Source organism: Mangifera indica, chromosome 15, assembly GCF_011075055.1.
Source record: "Mangifera indica cultivar Alphonso chromosome 15, CATAS_Mindica_2.1, whole genome shotgun sequence".
Lineage (NCBI taxonomy): Eukaryota > Viridiplantae > Streptophyta > Magnoliopsida > Sapindales > Anacardiaceae > Mangifera > Mangifera indica.
Window position 1 is genome coordinate 7,231,972 of NC_058151.1, and position 25,997 is coordinate 7,257,968.

Below are 25,997 nucleotides of genomic sequence, written 5' to 3' on the forward strand. Positions count from 1 at the left end.
AGACGTTTTCAACAAAGAACTTACGAGCATATGTACAGTCAACCAATTATGATTACGTCCAAATCAGCATGAGGTCCAAATTTTGTCTACGCGGGTAAGTTGTTATTTATTTAGCAAGAAACAAATTCGATTAATGTTGCACTAATCAGAGGGATGAACTGACAGAGATCCTAATACTCCATTCCTAGATACAAACAAAACAAATATACCTGGAATTCACCATAATTATGAAGTAAAAACCTGCATATTTCTACCATCCCCGGATATAGTCAAAATTCACTGAAAGCCAAGGGCATTACATTGAGTCCATTATTTTTCTAGGCATATTGCTACATATACAAGGGTCCAAAAACATAGCTACAGAAAGCACAATCTTCACTAGAAAAAATCGCAGCAAACATGGGTACAAGGCCTGACGTTCTTCTTTAACTTTGAAAGTAGGTCCATTATATTGATCAAAATCCAGCTCGGCTCCTCGTAATCGTCAGGTTACTAAATTCCGATTCATTTTTCGACAAAAATCTGTATTAGCTTCATACTAGAAGAAATATGTAATCATATATTCTGCAGCAAAATATGCTTCATAGATAATTGCATATGTGAAATCTTACCAATAAATGGTTAAAGCTTTTGAATATCCTTTATGGATATTGAACAAGGCAAAGAGACAATAGAATAACAAATATCCACTTGAATATACAAACCCAAAAAAAAAAAAAAAAAATTAAAAAAATGAAAGAAAGAAAGAAAAACAAAACAAAAAGAAGACAAAGTCAATTGAATATATTTTCAGGTACAACGCATGAGTTTAAAAATTTGAAAAAGTTAGTTTACCCGAAGATATCAAAGAAAGGGAGTGAGAGATGGACCTGCCATAGAGAATATGTGTGACTACAAAGTCATTAACAATTACAAGCCAAAGTCCAGTTCAGCCCGCTTTAGCACTGATGTCACCCTCTTAAAAAATTCAGGTTCCTTTTCCCTGATATCATCAAGAGTCCTTGATTCATGTTCATCTGCCTATAAACAGTAAGGAAATAATGTTATTTGGAATCAAAACAAAAAATATTTCAACAGCATTATATGCTTTCATCCAGCAGTTCAACTGACTCTAAATCATACCTATAATAAACTGCAAAGGGTTTTGCCAAGTCAATAACATGATAAATCTCTTCCCATTGGATACATTTTTTCCTCTCTCTCTAAATTGGATTCAGATTATCAAATAAATGACCAAGATAAAATCTAAGATGATTTATGTGTAAATGTGTATAAATTGGGTGTCACTGATATTTGGTTGTACAGACTAAAGATAGGCCGAGCTCTTCCAATAATTAAACATAAAGCATCAACAATTTTTCTTACGCAGGAAAACTTACTAAATGGGAGAATGGAATGGCAAAAAATTAAAACAGACCATGAAGCCATGGATATTAACAAAGGCTTGAACGGTAATGTATCAAAGGAATTTTAAGAAAATTTCCAAGAACTAATAAATCCACTCCTATATGGCATATGGTAATATCAGTCAAACATTTTCTTGCTTTCACTTCCCTCCCATTAGGGATCAAAGCAGCCTTCAGAATCAATCTTGGCCCATATTCTTAAGAACAACAGAACAAGGACAGTATTCTGGCCATTCTGTTAAACATCAGTGACAAAAATGTAGAATCAAACATCTGATACTAAAAATGATTCAGATGTATTAGCAAAAGGCTTTATGATAAATTTAAAGAAAAGATAAGATGCCATGTATAATCTATCATAGGTTTGTGGAGTGCCTGAAAGCTCCATTTGTTTGTTACACAGTAAAATACAACAAATATACCTCTTTAAATTTCAAAAGAATCAAGTTTGATACAGATGCAGGCTTCGTTCTGTCCCACCTGAAGAAAATGATGCATAAAAGCCCTAAAATTAGAACGAGTTAACTATTATGAAGGCAACTTTGATCCAATAACAGGTCATTCCTTGAGCTATTGATGAATGGCATGATTAGTGATAATGTAACAGATGAAACCCTAGAAAATAACAAAACGGCAAAAAGGACAGATGCAGCTATCCAAGCTTGGTTATTAGGCTTTAACTGTTGAAGTTACAGTGCATTTCAAACTTCCACAGCATACTAAATCTACAACATAACATGCCTCTATAATCACTATACAAAGATATTATACACAAGATTACACACCAGAGTTAATGATTGCCCAGATAGTCAAACTGAAACTGTAAAACTCTCCTCTCAGACATTTTAATCAAGGATGTAAACCTGATAAATAAATTAATTAAATTTCACCGACAAGTTACCATAAAAACTAACATAAAAAATTGTTTAATTTGGTAACCTAATAGTGCACTTTACAGTCTAACAACCAAGTTCATAATTTCCTTTTTCTTTCATATACGTTATGTTACTAAATTTAAAACTCATTGACTAAATAGAGATACCATGTACAAAAGAACCCCTAGACACATATATTCACCTGCCCAAAATATATATATATATATCACTAATACACGATTCCCAACATATTTGATAATGTTATAGATATATAAAAGAACAAAATGAAACTTACAACTTATCACACAAATACGAGGAAATAAGACAAGGAAGCTTCATCCCACAAAAAGCTAAAGTCCCACAGTTCTCAATTCTTTTGACCAGTACTAAACCCTTTCCACTTCTATAAATTTAGATAAAATTAAGAAATTGACACATGATTGAAGAACACATTGACATGAAAGATGCAAAACATGATGGTAATAGAACCACTGTAGAAAATCTAGAATTTATATTATCACATCAACACTAGAAGTTAAGTTTATTTTGAAAAAAATAATATAGGTCATCACAAAATCTTATTGGAATCAGCACAGAACAGAATAATAGATTAATAATAAAATTAATAAGAAAAAAAAATAATAGATTAATAATATTTAAATTTTAGCTACAACTGCTGCCTCTTCTGTTAACATATGCCATTTAATGGTTTTTGTTCTTTTAAAAAGAAGAAACAAGGAAAAGAAAATAATTGATTAAGTTTACTTCGTAGAATAAAAGATTTGGGATGAATAATAAGCTGACAAGTGTAACTAAGATTAACGTAAACTCTATTTATCCTTACAATTTCAAATTCTTATAGGAAGTAGAAAGCTTTTGATGAGATTTTTTAAGTTGAAAGATTAAAATCTTTATTTGGGCTTAGCAAGGAACTTGTGGACAGTGGATAAAAATGATTTCTTCAGATTTTATAAAATATAATTCTGATTAAAAGAATCTCAATGAACAAGATAAATTAAAAACATAAAGGAATCAAGGTCTAACATCAATCTCTTAAAAATTCAAGCAGTTAGGATGCATAATAGAGAAATTGTAGGGTTAGTGATAGTCATTAATATAACATATTGGCTCAGGCAAATTAGGTCATTCCATGAACACACTGTTCAAATAGGAATGAAGGTTCCTCCCTACAGAAAATTACACACTGCACAGTTAACATATATATCAGTCCTTGGTTAGAGAACAACAGATCAAACATATTAAACTACATTCCAGAAAGGCAAAAACACTAGCAAGAGAGTTTGTTGTATATGAGTTTTTGCCAAAGGAAAAGTATACACAAACCACACCTCACAAGCATTAACTCATTAACTGATCGCCACATTCCACGCCCTACATCTTTTGCGGATTGCTCCCTTGCACTTCTGCCATGCCATAGTTCTTTTGCAATGTACATAACTTCCTCAACATCTACCTGTAACAGGTCGTGGCAGCAACAGAAAACATGTTACATCGGAAAACTAGGACAGTAATTTGAGACAATATGAACCATCAATGAGCCAAAAGCTAAAGGTTAATATAACAGCATAACAAAAATTAAATATTTAGCAACACATAAATTATTTACAAATGGAAACATTGAACAATCACAGTATTCAAAGAAGAAACAAAATAAGAATAATTAACACATATTAACTGCTATACTGATTAACATGACCATGAAAACTGTGTTAATTCACACTACACTGTAATAAGAGCATCCATTCAAAGCCAAGCAACTAGATACAATTTAGCGAAATCAAATGGTAAGTCATTACTAAAATTTGCTGAATGCTTCCAGAAATAAGGGTAAAACAACCTAGCAAAAACCTTTTATATGTCTTCTAGAATAGAAAATTTCATTGACCATCTCAAGAAACTAAATGGTTCTCCTGGGATGATAACAGTAAAGGTTCCAACAATTATAAGCTTTGCTAGTTACCTAGAAATATATATATTGATACAAATTGAATGGTAAATTAAAATCTTATTATTCTTTAGGAATCCTGATTTATACACAACTGAGAATAGAAACATAGAACTGGAAACTAGGAACTAGTTTGATTGACTTTCTTATCAAAAAATAGGAAAAATAAAGGAAAATAATATGAATAATTCAATAGGAACTAAATGTCTAACAAAATAGTAACAATCTACGTTTTTCCTCAATAAAAGGAAAAATTGTATTTTCCAACATTCCCTCTCAAGCTAGTGAGTGGATGTCATTCATTCTGCTTGATTGTTAACTTTTAACAAACCACAAAAGACAACCCTTTTGTGAGAAAACCTGCAACTTAACCACTAATAAATGGAGTACATATTAAGCCACTATCCAACTTCTCCTTTATAAAATATCTATCGACTTTAACATGCTTTGTCTTGTCGTGTTACAAGATTATGAGCAATGTTAATAGCTAATTTATTATCACAATAAAGTCTCAATAGACTGTTAGGAACCCAACTCTTATTCAACCAAAACACAAAATCAAAACACAAATCAAAACACAAAAAACGTAATAAACTAAAATATTTAATTAATTAAAACATTATAAGATAAACCGAACAATTCGAAGAGTTCGGGACCTCCTATTTTCCGGCCATTCGAGGCGCCGGAGACCTCCCTAAATCAGCCAAAGGTGGCTGCCCTCAAACCCAAACCCTAATATTTTTCTTCTCACCTTTTTTCAAAACTCAAAACATACATTTATAATAAAAATGGGCCATTGGATTGATGACAAGTGTCTCAATCCTTACATTTCCCTTCCCTTCAAAATCATCTTGTCCTCAAAATGAGTTTTTTTTTTTTGAACTGTCTCTGCCTTCCAAAGCTGTTTCCCGCCACTGTTTTTACCTTTTCAACAATTTTTTTTTTCATTTACAACTGTCCTTTTTTTTTTCTTCTTTAATATATATATATATTTTTCTCTCTCCTATTGCATCTTCATCCCTTTTTTGTTTTTCTCTTTCCAACGCCCACATCTTCTTTTTCTCTTCCCAAAGCTACTGCCTTCTTTTTTGCTTCCCCTGTAAGTCAGCCATATTTCTCTTTCCCTTTTTCCAATAACCAACACCCTGGCCTCCACTTTTTTTTTTTTCTATTTATCTATTTTTTTTCTCTCCTTTCTCTTTCTTCTCCTTGTCTTTTTCTTTTCTTCTTTCTTCTCCTTCGTCCTTCTTTCTTCTTCCTTCTGTCTTCTGTTTTTTTTTTCTTTTTCGCTTTTGCCGGCGTTTCATTTTCTTCTCCTTCTTCTTCTTCTTCTATTTTAGCGCTTTCGGACTTATTTCCCCCTGTGATGATTTTTCTTCAAGTCAGCCTCCTCCATGAACATTTTTCGGCGACTCATCACTTTTCCGACCATCATCTATCTTCTCCGTTGGATCGAACGCGCTCTGATACCATTTGTTAGGAACCCAGCTCTTATTCAACCAAAACACAAAAAACATAATAAACTAAAATATTTCATTAATTAAAACATTATAAGATAAACCAAACAATTCGAGGAGTTCGGGACCTCCCATTTTCCGATCATTCGAGGCGCTGGAGACCTCCCTAAATCAGCCAAAGGTGGCTGCCCTCAAACCCAAACCCTAATATTTTTCTTCTCTCCTTTTTTCAAAACTCAAAACATACATTTATAATAAAAATGGGCCATTGGATTGATGACAAGTGTCTCAATCCTAACATAGACCTTTCCATTTAATCTGCAAATCATCCAAGATTAGTTTAAGTCATAATAACTCACAAATTCCCAATGCTATTTATCTGAACTCGGCTTCTATGCTTGATTGAGCTACAACGTTATGTTTTTTATTCTTCCATGTTATGAGATTGCCTCCCCAAAAAAATACAATTCTCGAATGTTGGTCTCCCATCAATAATGGATACTACATAGTCTACATTAGTATAGGCTTCAAGTGATAATTCCTCTCTCTTCTTGAATAAAATTCCTTTAATCTATATTCTTTTTAGATAATGTAAAATTCGGTGAACTACCTTGAGATGTGATTTCTTAGGATTATATATGAATTAGTTTACAACGTTCACAATATAAACCATATTCGATCTAGTATAGGACAATTAAATGAGTCTTCCAAAAAGTCTTTGGTTAGAGCTTTTATCTATTGCAGTATCATTTGAGACAAAAAGTCTTTGGTTAGAGCTTTTATCTATTGCAGTATCATTTGAGACATCTCCAAGTCAAAGATTAAGCGCTATTGGTGAATCAACTACTTTGCTTCCAAGCTTCCCAGTTTCATTCAATAGATCTAAGACATTAATGTTAGGATATAAAAATCCCTTATTGAGAATGTGCAACTTCAATCCCACAAAAATACTTTAATCTCCCTAGTTCCTAGATTTCAAACACTTTTTCAGGTTCTTCATTCCATTTGCATCATTTCCCATCATTACAATATCATTCACATACACCAATAATGTTGTTACTCCCCTAAAACCGAGTGTTTCACAAGCAGGTTTTGATCATCCTGACGTTCTCTATATCCCATACCAAGCATGTTTGGTACCTAGTAAATCTCCCAAACCAAAGTCTAGGAGATTGTTTTAGCCTATACAAGGCTTTTCTCAATTTGCACACTACATCCTTGTTTGTTTTTTACTCAAAACTTGATGACACTTCCATGTAAATTTCCTCCCTAGATCACCATGCAAGAATGTATTTTTCACATAAAAATATTGTAGTTTCCAGTTCAAGTTAGTAGTTAAAAACAATAACACTCGTATAGTATTCTTCATCGTAGCCACCGAAACAGATGTTTCAAGATAATATACCCCACATGTTTATGTGTACTTCTCCGCCACTAACATTGCCTTGTATCGTTCTAATATTCCATTTGACTTATACTTAATGGAGAACACTTATCTACACCATATAGGTTTTTTTCCACTTGGCAATTTCACCAACTCCTATGTTCTTTTTTTTTTTCTTAGAGCCTCCATCTCCACCTTCATGGCAAATTTCCGATCCTTCTCAACTATTATGTCAAATAAAGTCTTGGGAATGAGAATTGTGCTTAGGTTGGCGAGAAAAGTTTTGTGCTTAAGGGACAAGTTTTTGTAATTCAAAACAAATCTAAAGGATATTTGGGGCATGATATAATAGGAATATCTAAATCATTGGGATCAAAAATTTTAATTTCATTAGATTTGGGAGCAGTATTTACCTCGACAATTTCAGAATTAGGATCAAATTCAAGCAATTGAACCTACCCAAATTAAGTATCTAATGCCTTTATCCTTGAATGCACCTGTAGTGGACAAGTCATATCTAATTGTTTTCCCTTTATCAACTCTTGTGATTTGATGTGAAAAGTAGTTGACTTAGAGGATGTTGTAACATTAAGAGACTCGAACTCAAGTAAAACAAGAGATTCAAACTCAAGTGGAGTCAAAGTCTGAGAAATAATGAGAATAGAAGCTAGAATCAAAGACTTAGGAAATTAGACAAGGAACCTGAATTGTCCTTCCTTTCTGAGAGTAATATGCCTCACTGAAGAAAAAGACTAACAATAAAAAATGTTCCTTTTCAACAAATGTGACACGATAGAAACATAAATTTTTTCTGTTTAAGGGTAATAACACTTGTACTCTTTTATAATGGAAGAGTAAGCAACAAGATGCATTTGAGGGCCCGCCCTAGTCTGATAATAGACATGTACAAAAGACTATTAGGGCCTGAGTATACGTGAAGAAGAGGAAAGGAAGAACAAGACACTATTTGGACCACCAAGCTACAAAAACGCACAACATAGATGGGCACTCTGCAAAGAAGACAGATGGCACTCATTCAGCCTATGAGCATGCAACAAATACAGCAGACCAACAACTAACATGTCAGTACCAATTGCCTAAAGAAGGGACCACAGAATTATCCCATGTTGATGTGGCACCACCTAATTGGAAGAGTTGTAATGTTGAGCGGAAAGAAAAGAAGGTGTCGGGAGTAAAAAAAGGGAGAGAAGATTTTTGATGTATTACGGAAATCAAGAGAGTCCTAGCCTCTCAAATGTTGGAGAGCTAAGTATTGAGTGTTTGAGGGTTCTATCATTAGTTACTTACTTGTTAGTAAATTTCGATTGAAAGTCACTGTGTTAGTGTTTCTTTTTATGAATATTACGTTGATAGTAGAGACTGAAGCTGATGGAAATGTTTCATTAATATTATTGCATTTCAAATACAACAATCCTTTATTATCACATTGTTGAGCGAAATATATACTTTACAGTTACTGTAACTATTACAAATTTATTTCCGAATAGAAGCTACTAAATCCAACAAGCAACCACTTCTTGATGTTTGTGGAACGACAACGATGAACCGTAGTTGAGGCTCATCTCTAGGTATCTAACAATTGGTATCAGAGTATGACGAGAATGGAGTCGAGGGTGGACACGATGGAGAAGGAACTAACAATAGTGAAAGAAAAATTAGAAAAAGTGAGTAACCACATGGGAGAGATGAACAGAGAGTTAGAGTCCAAAATAGGCGAGATGAATGCAACGATGGGAGGAGTTGAAGCAAGTGTAGAGGTCATGAAAGGGTATCTCCAGGACCTTAAAGAATCATTGGTCGGAAGAGAAACGAAAGACAAGGGTAAGGCTTCGATGGATCAAGACCCTTCCCTATCCAACCCTCCACCCTTTGGCGTGCATTGGACATCCCTTTTGGAGAGGTCGGAGGAGATAGGTGGAGAAGAACAAACAACAAAACGTGGTTGAGGAAGAGAAGAGCAACAAGGACGAATGCACAGGGACTTTCAGTACTGTCGATTAGACTTGCCTTTATTTAACAGATAAAATGCTCTGGAATGGTTGGAAAAAGTAGAGTGGTATTTTGATATCAACCAGTTGGGGGAAGAGGAAAGATTAATGGCAATGGGGTATGCATAGAAGGATCTGCATTCCACTAGTTTTGATGGAAAGGGAAACGTCAACCATTCTCCAACTAGGAGGAATTTAAAGGTGCAGCACTGAAACATTTTTGACCAGAGGATGAACACATGAATCAGGAGGAGTTGTTCTCTCTACGATTGACAATTCTGTACATAAATACAGGTGTCGTTTCGAACTTTTGTTGACAACGGTTGACGGGTTATTGGAAGAGACTTTGTTAGTGATCTTCATGAATGGCTTGACGGAGGAACTCTGAGAGGAAGTGAGATTATTCTAACCGGCGACACTGGAAGAGATGATGGAAAGAGCACAGGAAATTGAGAAGAAGAACGCAGTTATAGACAGCAAGATGAGTAACTGACCTGTGAGACCCAACCAGAAGTCCTATAGCAACCCTACACGGTACTTATTTTCTTCAAACCTAAGTCCAATCTGAACTACAGGCCTAACAACCCACTTCAGACTAGATCAGCCCGCCAAACCACTCAACCAACAACCTTTATACCCAACCCAGAAAAAACACAAAACAACCCACGCCTTTTTGCACAAACGCAATCCAACATTACACCCCAATACCCAGTAGCTTCTTCAACAATTAGAGCTCTTGCCAATTTTGGAGCTTCGTCAACTAACCGGTAGAGAGAGGGGAATTCATAACGTTTAACTGACAAGGAGTATAGATCTAAGATTGAAAAGGGCTTATGTTTCAGATGTGACAAAGTTTACTCCGAGGAACCGTTGTCGATATCGACAGCTTCGTATTATGATAGCCTGTGAAGGGGAGTCAAAGGAGGATGACATTGACGTTGAGGTAGAGGTACCATCCAACGACAAGAAGCTAAAAGTAAATTTGAACTCTAGTTCAATGGTAGGGATTGACTCTCCAAAAACCATGAAATTTCCTGGGGAGATAAGAGGAAAGAATGTATTAGTACTCTTAGATAGCGAAGCAACTCACAATTTCCTTTCAAAAATGGTTGTAGTAAAGTTAAGTATTCTAGTGAGCCCAACTCAATTTTCAGTAGTATTGGGAGATAATCGAAAAATCAAACTGAAAAATGTGAAAGAGTGGAATTGAGATTCCAGGGGATTAAAGTGGTGCAAGATTTTTTACCTTTTAATCTAGATTGAGTCGATTGGGAGATGTGAAATCAAATTAGAGGAATCAAACGATGAAGTTCGAATGGGATGGGCAAAAAATGGAGATTAAAGGCAACATTTCGTTATCAAAATTGGAGTCATCTATAGGAATTTTATGGAAGTTGGTTAATAGTGGGGGTGATGGTTTTTATTTGAAAATGTAAGTTGACACGAATGTTCCACTAAGTGATAGTCAAGAAATCCACCCAGAACTAGTGACCTAATTAGAAGAATTTAGGAGTTTATTTAAGGAACCACAAGGCTTACCACCTATGAGGGATAGAGACCTCTTTATTCAGCTTATTGAAAGGGCTCAACCACCAAACCTAAGGCCTTACAGGTACCCATACTTTCCGAAGAATGAAATAGAGAGGATCGTGAAAGAAATGTTAATGGCGGGAATAATTCAATCTAGTGTTAGTCCGTATTCAAGTCCGGTACTGTTGGTTCGCAAAAATATGGAGGGTAGAGGTTCTGCGTTGATTACGAGGCCTTCAATCATGTCACTGTCCCAGACAAATTTCTCATTTCTACAATTGATGAACTGCTTGATGAGTTAGTAGGTGCAACAATTTTTAGTAAACTTGATTTACGATCCGACTACCATCAAATTAGGGTGAGAGAAGACGACATCGAAAAGACAGTCTTTCGGAGTCACCACGACCATTATGAATTTTTTGCAATGTCGTTCAAATTATCAAATGCTTTTAGCCACATTTCAGAGTTTGATGAATGATATTTTTCGCCCATTTTTGAGAAGATTCGTACTTGTATTTTTTGACGACATCCTTGTCTACAACAAAGGGATTGATGATCATGCGAGGCATTTAAGAGAGGTGCTTAAACTTCTGGAGCTTTTTCAATTGGTAATTAACTTAAAAAAATTGTCAATTTGGACGCGACAAAATGGAGTATCTAGGCCATATGGTGTCTAAAAATAGGGTAGAAGCTGACCCTAGCAAAATTCGAGATATGGAAAGCTGGCCAACATCGAGGGACATACAAGACCAGAAGGTTTTCTAGAACTGATGGGGTATTGCAAAAAAATTGTGTAAGGATATGGGAAGATCGCCGAGCCATTGACAAATCTATTGAAGAAAAATTATTTTAGTGGAGTGAAAAGGCACAAAAGGCGTTCGAGGCACTAAAAAGAGAAATGGTGACAATTCCAGTTTTAGCAATGCCTAATTTCTCTAAAGAGTTCGTTGTAGAGATTGACGCCTCCAGATCATCACTAAGGGCGGTGCTCATGCAAGAAAAGAGGCCGGTAGCTTATTTGAGCAAGGCATTATCGCTACAAAATCAAAGAAAGTCTGTGTACGAGAAAGAGCTCATGGCCATTGTTATGGCACTGCAGAAATGGCATCATTACCTCTTAGGTCAACATTTCAAAGTGAGAACGGATCAACGAAGTTTAAAATTCCTAACAAAGTTGAAAATTATAAGGTCTAAGCAATAGAAATGGTTAGTGAAAATGTTAGGTTTCAACTTTGAAATAATGTATAAACCAGGTTTGGAAAATAAAGCTGCAGATGCCTTATCTCGGAGATCCAGAGGCATGGAGTTACAATCTATTTCTATGGGCAATCCAATTAGTACAGACGACATACAGGCAGAGGCTATGAAGGATGACAGGCTACGACAAATTATATAAAACCTTCTAAAAAACCCAAATTCTCATACAGAATTTCTCTAAAAAATGGTGGGTTGTTGCATAAAGGTCAAATAGTATTACCCAAGAATTTCAGGTTCATCTAACAGTTCTTGATAGACTTTCATTCATCTCTTCTCGACAGGCATTTGGGGTTTCTTTTGCACTTATAAGAGAATCTCATCTGTAATTTTCTAGGAAGGCATGAAAAATGATGTGAGGCAATTCGTGACTGGATGTGAAGTGTGTCAACATGCCAAGAACAAAGCAACATCGCCAACGGGACTACTGGAACCTCTCCTTGTTCCATCCAAGGTTTGGGAGGATTTGTCAATGGATTTCATTTCAAGGTAACCGAAAATGAGGGGATTTGATACATTACTGGTTGTGGTGGATCGTTTAACCAAATATGCACATTTCATCACCATCTAGCATCCTTACACAGCGAAGGATATCATAGTTGTGTTCACCAAAGAAGTAGTTAAACTCCATGATTTCCCTCGCACAATTGTATCAGATCGCGATAGAATTTTCATGAGCCACTTTTGGTCCGAATTATTTAAAGCAACAGGCACAAAAATGAAGTTTAGTTCAGCCTATCACTTGCAGACTAATGGGCAGACCGAGGTAGTAAATCGAAGCCTTGAAACTTACCTAAGATGCTTCTGTTTTGAGAAGCAACAGAGCTAGCCTAACTGGCTATCTTGGGCCGAATACTGGTACAATACAACCTTCCATGGATCAACGGGCATGTATCCTTTCAACGCCGTGTACGGGTAAGAACCTCCACCCCTTTTAAGATTGGTGGAAGAAGCTCCACCGGTAGCCAAGGTGGATGTGATAATAAAAAAGAGAAATAAAATCTTGGATAAGGTTAAGGAAAACCTCACATGGGCCCAAGAGAGAACGAAACATTTGGCTAACAGAAACAAAGGGAAGTTGAGCTAAAAGTGGGTCAGCAAGTATATCTGAAGTTACAACCTTATAGATTTCGTTCTTTGGCTTTGAAACCGAATGAGAAGTTGAGTCCTCGTTTTAATGGGCCATATAAAGTTGACGAAAGGATAAGAGCAGTAGCTTATCAATTAAACCTTCCAGAATCAGTGAGAATTCATCCTGTTTTCCACATATCGCAGTTGAAAAAATGCATAGGACCAACTGTGCATAGCCACCCTCTTCCCAGTTGTTTAAATGAAGAAGGAGAATTAGAAATGCAACCTGAAGTAGTTTTGGGTTTCAGGTATTCTCCACAAGGTGATTTGGAGCTATTGATCAAATGGCATGGGTTGGCCGATTACGACAATTTGTGGGAGTTATACAAAGATATGATTCAACTCTTTCCTTATTTGCACCTTGAGGACAAGGTGCCTTTGGATAGGAGGCGTAATGTTAGGGCCCAAGTATAAATAAAGAGGAGGAAAGGAAGAGTAAGATACAATTTAGACCACCAAGCTGTAGAAACGCACAACATAGATGGGCACTCTGAAGAGAAGACAAATGGCACTCATTCAGCTTATGAGCATGCAACATATACAACAGACAAACAACTAACATGTTAGTACCAATTGCCTAAAGAAGGGACCACAAAATTATCCCATGCTTATGTGGCACCACTTAATTGGAAAAGTTGTAATGTTGAGTGGAAAGAAAAGAAGGTGCTGGGAACAGAAAAAGGGAGAGAAGATTTTTGATGTATTAAGGAAATCAGGAGAGTCCCAGCCTTTCGAATGCTGGAAAGCTGAGTATTGAGTGTTTGAGGGTTCTATCATTAGTTGCTTACTTGTTAGTAAATTCCAATTGAAAGTCACTGTATTAGTGTTTCTTTTTATGAATATTACGTTGATTGTAGAGACTAAAGCTGATGGAAATGTTTCATTAATATTACTACATTTCAAATACAACAATCCTTTATTATCACATTGTTGAGCCAAATATACACTTTATAATTACTATAACCATTACAAATTTATCTCCAAATAGGAGCTACTAAATCCAGCAAGCAACCACTGCTTGACATCTGTGGAACAACAGCGACGAACCGTAGTTGAGGCTCACCTCCAAGTACCTAACAAAGACACACAACCTAAAGGTGGGAAAAAATTTTGTGAGGAGAGCACAAGACATTGGGAATCAAGACTTTTTTAAGGTGATCAGTTTATAAAATGAGTAGTTGCCAAACTGCTTTCCCCCAATATTGTTTTGGAATATTAATTTTGAAAAAGAAATGCTTTTTTAAGCTAGAAGAATTTCGTTTTTCTTTTCAACAACTTTATTTTGTTAGGGTGTATTGAGACATAATGAGTCATGAATTATACTTTTTTCTTGAAAATAAAGAGCTAAAGATTGATTGAAGTAATCTTTTGCATTGTTTGAACAAAATTTTTTAATTGCAACATTGAATTATGTTTGGATTATATTTTAAAAGACTTATAAAACTGAGGTTACTTCAGATTTATACTTCAAAAGAAAAAACTTGAGAATATAAACTAGAATCAAAGACTTTGGAAATTTGGACAACATAAATTCTCTTTCTCTTCCAAGAGTAATATGCCTCCTGAAGAGAAAGACTAGCAAAAAAAATGCTCCTTTCAACAAACGTGACATCAATAAAAATATAAAATTTTTCTGTTTGAGGGTGATAACACTCATATTCTTTTATAATGAAAAAGTAAGCAATAAAGATGCATCTAAGGGCCAATGAGTCAAGTTTGCCCCTAGTTTGAGAGCAAATATGTACAAAAGACACATAACCTAGAACTGGGAAAAAATTTTGTAAGGAGAGTACAAGACTTTTGGAATCAAGACTTTTCAAGAGTAATCAATTTATAAAATAAGTAGCTGTCAAAACTATGTTCCACGAAAATTGTTTTGGAACATTATTCTGAAATAAAAGTGCTCTTATAAGCTAGAAGATATTCATTTTCCTTTTCAACAACCTTATTTTGTTTAAGTGTATTGAGACATGATGACTCATAAATTATACTTTTTTCTTGAAAATAAAGAGCTAAAGGCTGAATAAAGTAATCTTTTGTAAAATCTGAACGAAAATTTTTAATTGCAATATTGAATCATGTTTGGATCATATTGTGAAAGACTTAAAAAATTAAGGTTAGTTCAGATTTATGCTTCAAAAGTAAAAACTATGTCACACGGGTACAATTGTTAATAAAAGGAACAAACCATCAAGCCTTTAAATGTCATTATGAACAATTGTAAAAGGACATAGAGATTTTTTATTACTAATTGGGGATTAAACTAGCATATGTTTTACAAATTCACAAACATCACAATGAAACTCGTTAATAACTAATCCTTTGAACAATAAACAAACATCATTTTGAGAATACCAAAGGAGGAATGATCAAGATGAAGGTGTGAAAACAAATTTTGTCTTTATTAGATTTGAATGACTCGACATTAGATGATAAGGGCGAAGCAATCGTTGGATTAACTTGCCTACTGGTTTCTTCAAGGATGGAATGGATGGAATAAAAATAACAATTTAATTAGAACCTTGGTAAGCTTTTGTATTGACACATAATTAGTAAACAGTCTAGGCAAATGAAGTATTATTTTTAGAGAGATAATTATCTATATGAACATCTCCTTGACCAACAACAATGGTCATTGAACCATCATCAATAGCTATTTTCCTATTTCTTAGGCATGGTGTATATGAAACAAATTTGTGGGAAAAACAAGTCATAGAGTTTGTGGCTCTTGAGTCAACTATCCATACTTTTGGGTGGGTTATATGCGAAGCATTAAATGCATGAGAAGAGTAAAACATCCCTGTGAATGCCAAAATGCAACTACCTATTCATGTTGGTTTCTCTAATGACTCTAAAAAACTTCTCAATTTTTCAATCTCTACTCTATATAACTTAACTATTCCTGTAAGTGCATGAGAACTCTCTTCAGTCGTTTGATCAATATTTGTCACATATATTTGCCCCCGCCTCTTTGATTGTCCATTCCTAAGAGGTTTAAAATGAAGTTTCCAACACTTATCTACCATGTGATGAGCTTTTACAATAACTGCACCATAAAAAGTACTTATTGTTTGGCTTCAATGGGTCAAATTACTTCTTATATTTGTCAAAATATTGATCAGAACCAAAATTCTTTGCATTTGATACCAAAGATACCTAGGTTGATCCTTTCACAGTAGGTGACTCGAGCATTACTCCTTTCTTTCCTTCTTCAGAACGAAGAATGGTAATGGCTTCAATTAAGGAGGGCAACTCCTCTTTCCCAAGAATTTGTACTCAAATTGCATCAAATTTAGAATTCATACTAGCAAAAAAATCATATATTCTCTCCCTTTCAACATACCTTTTGAGGAGGGATGCATCATCACTACAATTCATTCGGATTCATTATAACAATCCATGTCATGCCATAAAGTCCGCAAGAGATTGGAGTAAGCAATGATCAAACAAGTCCCCTACTTGGTAATTGTCACTTCAATCATGATCTCATAATTTGGGCAACATCAGGAACTTTTGAATACATAACCTTGACAACTTCTCAACTCTCTCTAACAAAACTCAAGTCACTTGTCTATAGCACCATCAAATTCCATAGCCCAGACATCACTATATAGTCTTCTTCATCCCAAGTAAGAAATTTTGGATCCCTTTTTCAAGCTCAATTCCAAGTATATGACCCACTTTACCTCTTTCCTTCAAGAATGTGCAAACCAATTGAGACCACTTCAAATAGTTCTTTTCATTTAGCTTATACGTTATCTGGATGTTCTACAACTCGCAACTCTAGATTGGGACATCTCCTTTAAAGAACATAGTTGTCTTCATCGTTTCCAACATGTTGCTTGTCAAGTCTATGTCCATAATAGTTTTGCAATATTAAAAGTGATATTAGGAGAGGTGTTTAGGTTGAAGATTAAAATAAAAAAAAAATCCAGTCCAAAAACAATGAACTTAGGGCAATGACACCAACAAACAAATTAAACGGTAAATTAATCTTTTAATTCTACAGAAATAATTTTGGTTTATATACAAGTGATAATAGATATATATAATTTGAAACTAGAAACTATTTGTGGAAACTAGGAATAGATTTTATTGACCTTCTTATCGAAAAGTAGAAAACAAAGTAAATGAAAATAAACTGAATAATAAAATTGGAAATAAATCTCTAACAAAATAGTAATAATCTATGGTTTCCTAAATAAGAAGAAAAATTGTATCTCAACACACACACACACACACATATATATATATTAGAAATAAGAAACAGTTCAAATATCATCACTGAAAAAGGAAGTGAAATAAAATTCTTAAATCTTCTAATTACAAATTTCTTAACTTAGCACATGGTAGCAAAGACTTTCAGGTTCATATGAAAAAAAGTTCTTCAACTTTCCTCAATTCTGGAGCTTTCAATTTTAATGTTCATCTTAAGAACAGTGTTGCCTTTCAAACATAGAATAATACATACAAATTTGTGAAGAAGATTATCAAAATCCACCAAATGCCCGGTAAACCAAGTACATGCAAAGCATACATGAACAAAACCTGAATCAACTTCATAGTATTTGGTTAAAAAACTCTTGAAGAAAACTCAAAATATTTGACTCAAACAATTAACATAAAATCTATCAAAAGTACATCTTTCAGCAACCATTTATTAACTAAAAAATTTTCAAACCTGGACTTCCTCATTTGTGCCATAGAGGGATTCTTCATGCTCAATAAGGCGTTGGTGAAGCACCTGGTAATGATCACTATCTAAGGTTACTATGGGCTCCGTTTGAACGTTCAATCCAGATAGCTGTGTCACAACATAGGAGGCCATGACCTGTCCAAAAATTGCAGGGATGCTACCTAGAACAGGTATGATGCGAACCCTGAACCCAGGTACCATCTGATAACATAATAAGTTGAATGTCAAATCACAAAGAGATTTGATGTTAAAACCTTGTTTTGCAAATCAAAATGAAGATAACTTGAATTTAATGCAAGGCAAAAAGAAGATTTCGATGATTCATCCTTGATATGTAAGATATATCAACTTCATTATCTGAAGGTTAAATGATCAATATTATTATAGCAAAAAGTAAAAACTAATTCAAACTTATAGTTCAAAATCCTTACTTGATAATCTAAAGGATTTTCCTCTGCTCCACTTGGCCCCTTAAATGGGAGCAGCTTTACCTTAGGTTTCTCCAAGGAAAAAACAACGGGAATACCACCTTCAATGCCATAATCTTTCTTCAAACGATGCCTTACCTGAAAAAAGTGCAGTAACATGAGGACCTTAAAACTAACACAATTAGTCATAACTACTGTTGCATACTTACATGATACAATAACTTAAACATTTGGGGAGTCACTTGATTTAAATTACTCACTGTCCCAACACTTTCTAAAACTGAAGGAGAGTTATTGATTTTTTCCCATATGAAACACAAAATACTTACACTCTAAAGCCAATGCATAAGAATCAGCATCCACTTTTTAAAAATGAGCCACACAGTTAAAGAGACAATAAATAAAAAAGCCAGAGCATTACAGATCGAGACAGTGGATCATTTGTTGACTCTTTTAAATCAGCCACACGAATTCTTGTAGGGTCAGCTCTAGCACCAGCTCCTGTTGCAGATAGAACCTTCAAACCCCTACGTACACAAGCAGCAAGAAGTGCTACCTATGGTATATGAAAATCGAGTATTTTATAATTTAAGCATCTATCCAATGTCATAATCTTAGATAACAATATATAATAGGAGTAAGCAGTGACCGTTATGAAATACTTTTGGCTTATCAATACCTTTATTTTAGCCTTGTTGAAAAACTATAATTCCAGAAGATTAAGCTTATACCTTACATAATGTTCAATGTTGGCTAAATTTATTTGACAAGCTTGCCACAAAAATAGAAACACAAACACTAAGATGTAATCTAATTAACAAACTGGGAGGTTTTTCTAGGTTCCAACAAAAGACTTCTAAATTGAATAAGCCCAAATATCATGTTTAATAACCATAATTTAAAAACTCAACACATGAAATGCCAAAAGATAGTATCTAAATCCTAAGAAGACATTACTCATGAAGTATGGTAACTTTAGATGATCATGAGACCTTATTTAATCATGTATAAGATGCTAAAAGGCATATTGAAGGATTTTCTTTCACCCTATATCACAAATCTTCAAATGTAATTTGTACATGAAAAATACTAGTACTGTCTTTTCCCAAATTAAAGATATAATTTCACTGATAATCAAAGTTAGTTTTCAAGAAAACCATACTCGTAAGCAGGAAAAGGTACCTTTGTATCAATGTTATCAATGCAGTCCAGAACAAAATCAGGGTGGCCTGAAAGAATTTCTTCTTCGGATTTTGCATCATAGAGCAGCACTTTTGCCTCTATGCAGCATTCTGGGAAGATCAATGAGAAATGCCTTTTGAGGCACTGAGCTTTTGGAGTACCAACATCGGCTCGGGTTGCAACAGCATGTCGATTTAATGATGAAAGTGATACCTTCTCACATGAGAAAAAATTGTACATATCAAATGCAAATAATTAAATAAAATCTAATGTTGTTAACTTTTGCAAATAAAAATTCAAAAAGAAAAAGTCCTTTAAAATTATCCATCTTTTGCGGTGTCTTAGTCCTATTCTTGCCATGTGGCAAAAAAAACAAAAAATAGAAAGGAAATTAAAATCGGCACTTCTACTACCAATACCTTCAAAATATTATTACTAGGTGATTAAGGATTAAAATCCCAAAAAGCTGAAGGAAACTGTTAGAAGTCCTTTCTTTTTTATTATGTGTTGGTCGGTGCTGAATGGTCTATAAGGAATTCATATATTAAATTAATATCAGTGCATCCATTAGACATGTGCCTATAAATTTAAAGTAGAAGGGCTGGCGAAAGCAAAGCTCTTCTTCTAATTTCTTGAGCCTATTTTCTCCTAATTTTATTATTTCCTACTTCTACTCAAATAAAACATTTTTAATATGTCAAACAGAAAAGTCATTTGTACTAAGACCAGAAAGAGTAAAACATGTGTATGAACAAATACTTGTAATTTTTTACTAAGCACAGGAGTGCAGGTGAGAGCAAAGTTTTTCTTAATTTATTCTGCCTATCTGCTCCTAAGATATCAAATAAAAAGTCATTTGTACTGAAACCATAAAAGGAAAATAATTATATGAACCAAATATTAATGGTACATAATCATAAGCTCGAAAAATAAGAGACCAGATATGTACATTTTCTTCTTAAATTAGAATCTGCTATTAAATATTGCTATCTATGAATATCCTAAATAAATGCAATGAACATATTTAGGAATCAAAAATCACCTATTTTCTTCTTCTAGTATTAAACATGAGATAAAAGTATAATTTTACTACAATACAGTTACTCTGTACACCATCTTAAGCATGTTAAACTTTGATTTTTTTCTTCTTTTTCTTTATATATCTAACATATGAATCTCATAAATTTAAAACACTACCCATCGTCAAAATATTTTATTTGTTATTCCATATATCAACATAGTCAAAATTGGCATCACAAAAGGTTTAAATTTATGTTGTTGTTTTCATACAACAAAAACAGAAAGCAATCATGAAATAACTTGTTTAATTTTACAAGAACTATCCAAACAAATCCGACCATATTTCAATTCTATTTTATTATCACAAAAAAGTACCTAAATTATAAAATAATATTATTAGTATATAATAGCACAGTATTTTTTTAATTCAGATAGAAAGTAAGCCGTATGAGACATGTAATCCCCAGAAAAATAAAGAAATGAAGGATCATGAAATTTTTTATTCACGATCACATGGTGGATGAGGAAATCAAGCTCTTTACCTTTTTTGAGCTGCTTCCAATTACTCTTTTCATTGAAAGTAATATAAAGTCAAAAATAACATCTCCTCTAGTATGAACATGTCCAAAAATGGCACCAATTTTTATTGAAGGCGCTCTCTAGTTTAACCAAAAGCTTTAATTAAATTTTGGAGCCTTACAACCCTACAGCATTGCATCAAAATTGCAGTCTGTATTACAAATGAAACCAAATCTCATTCTGACTCCAATTTTGACACCAGCGTTCCTACTAGGCACTTAATGACCAAATTTCAACAATTACATGTAAGGACAAATCTTTGAGCTCTTAAACAGCCCAGAACACTGAAGAAATCTAAAAGGATTAACAGTCTCATAAAACCTGAAAATTAGAAGAGCACATATCTTTAATTTGAAGGTCATGCATTGCAAGTATTTGAAGCATTAGACAAGAAAGAAGACATGTGGCCCTATTCAGACATCAGATTCTCAAGTTGCAACCCAAATCAAACTCTATTCTTAATAATAAATAGGACAAGAATATCTATGCATCATTCATCATCAAATTTAATTGACTATGACAAGAAGTATTCGACAAGAAGCCACCAACCGAACACCATAACATAAACGGTTTATGGATACCCTAAGTTGAGAATCCAAACCTAAAAAGTTAAGTTTTTCGTAAATATATATAGGATATAGATATTTTTGAAGAATGTTGGAGGTATGTTGTCTCAGTTTTCTCTAGAAAATGTCAATCTAAATTATTTATCCCCAAAAATATTTGGTTGTACTTCATATGTTCATGTCCATAAACAACATCGCACTAGGTTAGATCCTCGAGCACTAAAGTTTGTCTTCATTGGTTATTATAGTCATCAGTTTGTGTACTAATGTTACCATTTACCCAGCCGTAAAATCTTTGTCACTATGGATGTCACTTTTTTTAAAGCTAATCCATACTAATCAATTCAATTCTCTCATCTTCAATGAAAGTCCTCCAAGGAAGATGAGAGCTTGGATGAGTTGAAAGATTCAAAATTGATTTTTCTCAAAATTTCAGTACCACAGCCCATACTCACACTACCAACACTCACACTTGAACTTCCGATGCAACAGCCCACATTTTACACAACTAATAACAAAGAAATCTCAAAATCCGAGCCATTAAAACCACCCCAATCAAAACTGGAATCTCAAAATATTTCTCAGGTACAGCAGCAACCACAACTAAATCAACCATCCAAAGAATTGAAAGTTTATTTAAGGCATGTAGAACCCAATCCCAAAAAGGCATGTTAATGACTCTAAACGAAGTCTAGGTACTAAAACAACACCTTCTCCCTCATTTATTAACAAGCAATCTAACCTTGATCTTCACATTGAGTTAGAAAATGAACGAGAAAATGCATCCAACCTCTCATATCTAATTTTGTGTCACTAAATTCATTGTCCCCTTAACATAAAACCTTTGTTACCACTTTAGATTCTGTTAACATACCAAAAACAGTTCAAGATTCACAAAAGTTATGTAGAAAATAGGATATAAGCAAAGTCAAGGGAGCCAAGCATTGTTTATTAAACATACCAAGGGAGGTAATGTAATTATCCCAATTGTTTATGTTGATGATATAATCATTACTAGAAATGATGAAATTGAAAAAATGAGTCTTAGAGATTGCTTAGCCTGTGAATTTGAGATTAAGAAATTGGGAAAATTGAAATATTTTCTTGGGATTGAGGTTGCTTGTTCCAACAAGAAATCTTTATTTCTCAAAGAAAATATGTTTTAGATTTACTAAAGGAGACTAAAAAGCTCAGTAGCAAATCAGCAAATGTCCCTATTGAACAAAACCACAGATTAGGCAATGAAAAATTAGGTAATGTTGTTGATAACAGGGAGCTACCAACAGCTTGTTGGAAAACTAATTTGCCTATCACACAAAAGGCTAAATATAGCCTATGCAATCAGTTTATGCATGATCCTAGGGAAGAACATCTGCAAGCGGTTCAGAATATACTTCAGTGTCTCAAAACTACACCTAGGAGAGGCTTATTATCCAAAAAAGGTGGCAGGTTAACAGTAGATATTTACACAGATTCAAACTATGCAAAATCACATGTAAACAGAAAGTCTACTATAGGTTATTGCATGTTTCTATGAGGTAATCTTGTGAATTGGAGGAGCAAGAAGTACTCTATGGCTGCTAGATTAAGCACTGAAGCTGAATTCAAGGCTATAACTTATGCGATTTGTGAGTTGTTATGGCTAAAAATAATTCTAGAAGATTTGTGAATTAAAAGAAGTGGCCCTATGAAGTTCTATTGTGATAATAAGTCAGCCATCAACATTAAACACAATCTAGTTCAACATGATCGAACTAAGCACATAAAGATTGATAGACATTTCATAAAAAGAAGCTTGAGAGTGGGATGATTAGCACTCTATATGTGTCATCATATGATCAATTAGCAAATGTCCTAACTAAGGGACTTCCCACAATTTCAAGGATTAACAAGTTGGAAATAGAAGATATCCACTCACTAGCTTGAGGGAAGTGTTGAAAATTGTTGGAGATTCGTAGGGATAATATTCCTAATTATATCTCATTTATGTTTGATTCCTAATTTTTAGGAGATTTTTATTTTGTTTTTCTTCTTACCTTTTGTACATTTTTTGATCTCCTGTATTATTTTCTCTCCCAAGATATCAGAATATAATCTCCAAACCTTTGGTATATACAGTAAAACAATATTCAGTTCAATACATAAAAGAATGTTTTTTCTCTTCACACATGTATATATATTATCAGCAAAAGGGAACATTGGATGAGTGACCTCTATAAATGAGATGAGAGTCCAAGATAGTATTGTAGTCAAAACTGATACTAAGTTCAGCTATCAACTACTTGGAGGATACTAGAAAATTAGTAGCTCAATTAACCAGAGATTAAAAAAAAAAAAACACTTATAGAGAAAATACTTGATCGAAATCCACCAAGAGGAGCCTGCCAACCCCTGATCTCAAAAGCATAGAAGCTGCATGACTCCCAACCCCTCCAAGACCAATGACAACAACATATGATGCAGTCACTTTCTGCTGCAACTCAATGCCAAAGAATTGAATATTCCTAATATTGAAACAAATAATAACTTACAATCATGCTAAAAATACTAGCTTTAAATTGAAATTACACCAATGTCAACAAGGGATGACTCAAGCTCAATTCATGCAACACAGAAATTTACCAGAAAGTAGAACTTAACGAAAGCATGAACTACATGGTGATAAAACCATAAATTTCTAAGATCTCTAACAAAAATTTTAAAAGATTATATTCACATGTTAATATCTTTAGTAGTGAAGAAATGTGAAACTAGGTTCACACAAACATTTTGATGTATAACACACAAGAATTGAAAACTAAACTCCTAAACATTCAATGATGGCATATCAAATTCTTTTAATATCAGTATAAGAATTGATATAAGAAACAATACGCATGGTATAGAATTCATCAAGTATATTGCTTAGTTTATTTAGGGTTTTCTTCATTAGAGCCAATTTGAACTTTTATGATATTTTACTTCTAAGGTTTGTTTCAATAAGGTCCGTGGCCTATATTAAACGTCTAATTTGTTTTCTTTAAGACTTGAAATACGAACTGCATTATAAATACTAGCTATCTCCACAAGATTCCATGTTTCTTTGAAATACTTTTGAATTTTCCCTATCTCCACTATCACCAAATTTCATCCCTATTACTGCTTCTCTCATAATTATATCCTTCCAATTTTCCCATCAAGAATAGTAAGGTAATTAAGCAATAAATAAAACTAACTAATAACTTATCCAATAACTATTTGATTTTCATGGCAAGCCAAAGTTGGCATCAAAACCCAGCTATAGAGGCTAAAACTGGCATGTCACAAGTAACTAATCAAGCTGTTTTGATTGCACTCTTTTGCTTAAGATAAATTCATCTTCAGTGTTATTTTTAATAAGTTTGACAGTAAGAAAAAGTTAGAGAAAATTAAATTAAGAAAAGAAAAAGAATGGTACCTGGTCAGTTGTTCAGAAACTATTTCATCTTTCAGGATATCTAAACCTGGCATCTCACCCTTCATCGCACAAGAACCAATTGCTGTAGTAGATACAAGTTCTTTACCTATTAATAGTTATCATTAGAAAAATAAAAATATACAGATTAAGAATTTGGGATGCCATCAGGTACCTACCCAAAAAAAAGCTTCTTGAAATCCACAAACATATTTTACAAAAAAAAAAAAAAATCAATAATAATGCTGGTGTTAGATGTTTTCAGTGGCTTCAAAATAAACGATTCTAAAAACAAATGAAAACAGAACTCTCCTTCTGTTGCTCTAGACCAAAAGTATTATCATTGTTATTGTTCTCAAAGTCCTGTTTTTGGATTATCCGATCAAGCACACTCTTAATTTTTCCCCATTTTTCAATCCAAGGAACATTTTTTTCGAAAAAGAAATCTGCGCAGCAATACCCAAAGTAACAATTGACGGAAGAAATCAAACAGTAATCCACTTGTCTTTGTACAGTTAAACAAGAAGAATATCAAAATTTTAAAACTTTAGAAAGAAATTAACATTCAATTGAATACCATTTTCAGAGCTTGTGTCTGCCATATATCTGCAATCAAATATCACAAATTTACTGTCTATTATAATTATAAAAGAGATATATAAACAAAATGATAATTAATTTAGAAATGAAAATGTAAAGCCATTAGTTTTACCTTGAAAGAAGTTTATAGAGAATAACAGTTGAAACGGAGCCCAATAGAGCGCCAGCTCCTACCAATGCCAAGCACTTCACTTTCTCCTCCATTTTCTTTTACTCTCCACTATCTTGCCGTCCCGAACACTCCTAACTGTGCGACACGCGGCTTTTAGCCCGTCATAATTTATAAGAATTCCCACTTTTTTTTAATTTATTTCTGCACAGTAATATGCATGATCCAATTTGTTACCGTTTGAAAATTTATTTAACTTAAAATAAAAAAATAGTTCAAAAATTTTCTAAACTAAACTAAATTAAGTTGAAAAAATACAGTTTGATTATGTTTAGATTACAGTTTAAATCATAGTTATTAGTATCATACAAT

At 33.8% G+C, this 25,997-nt stretch overlaps 1 protein-coding gene across 5 annotated transcripts; it reads right to left on the reverse strand.

Moving 5' to 3' along the window:
• Positions 1 to 206: 206 nt before the first annotated feature.
• On the reverse strand, positions 207 to 25,787 carry LOC123198110 (tRNA threonylcarbamoyladenosine dehydratase-like). 5 transcript variants are annotated; one of them, XM_044612716.1, is made up of 12 exons: positions 25,629 to 25,787; positions 25,494 to 25,522; positions 24,920 to 25,001; positions 23,840 to 23,987; positions 19,319 to 19,531; positions 18,558 to 18,692; positions 18,140 to 18,274; positions 17,694 to 17,909; positions 3,631 to 3,755; positions 1,829 to 1,886; positions 870 to 1,020; positions 207 to 492 (listed from the first exon to the last, which is right to left on the reverse strand). In XM_044612716.1, exons 1-11 carry the CDS (start codon positions 25,718 to 25,720, stop codon positions 910 to 912), a joined length of 1,344 nt encoding a protein of 447 aa, XP_044468651.1. In that variant the 5' UTR covers positions 25,721 to 25,787; the 3' UTR covers positions 207 to 492; positions 870 to 909. The 5 variants fall into 5 exon arrangements, 3 of the variants coding, with proteins under 3 accessions (XP_044468651.1, XP_044468648.1, XP_044468650.1); XM_044612713.1 differs by having other exon boundaries at positions 24,920 to 25,025; XM_044612715.1 differs by having other exon boundaries at positions 207 to 538; positions 24,920 to 25,025.
• Positions 25,788 to 25,997: the final 210 nt, after the last annotated feature.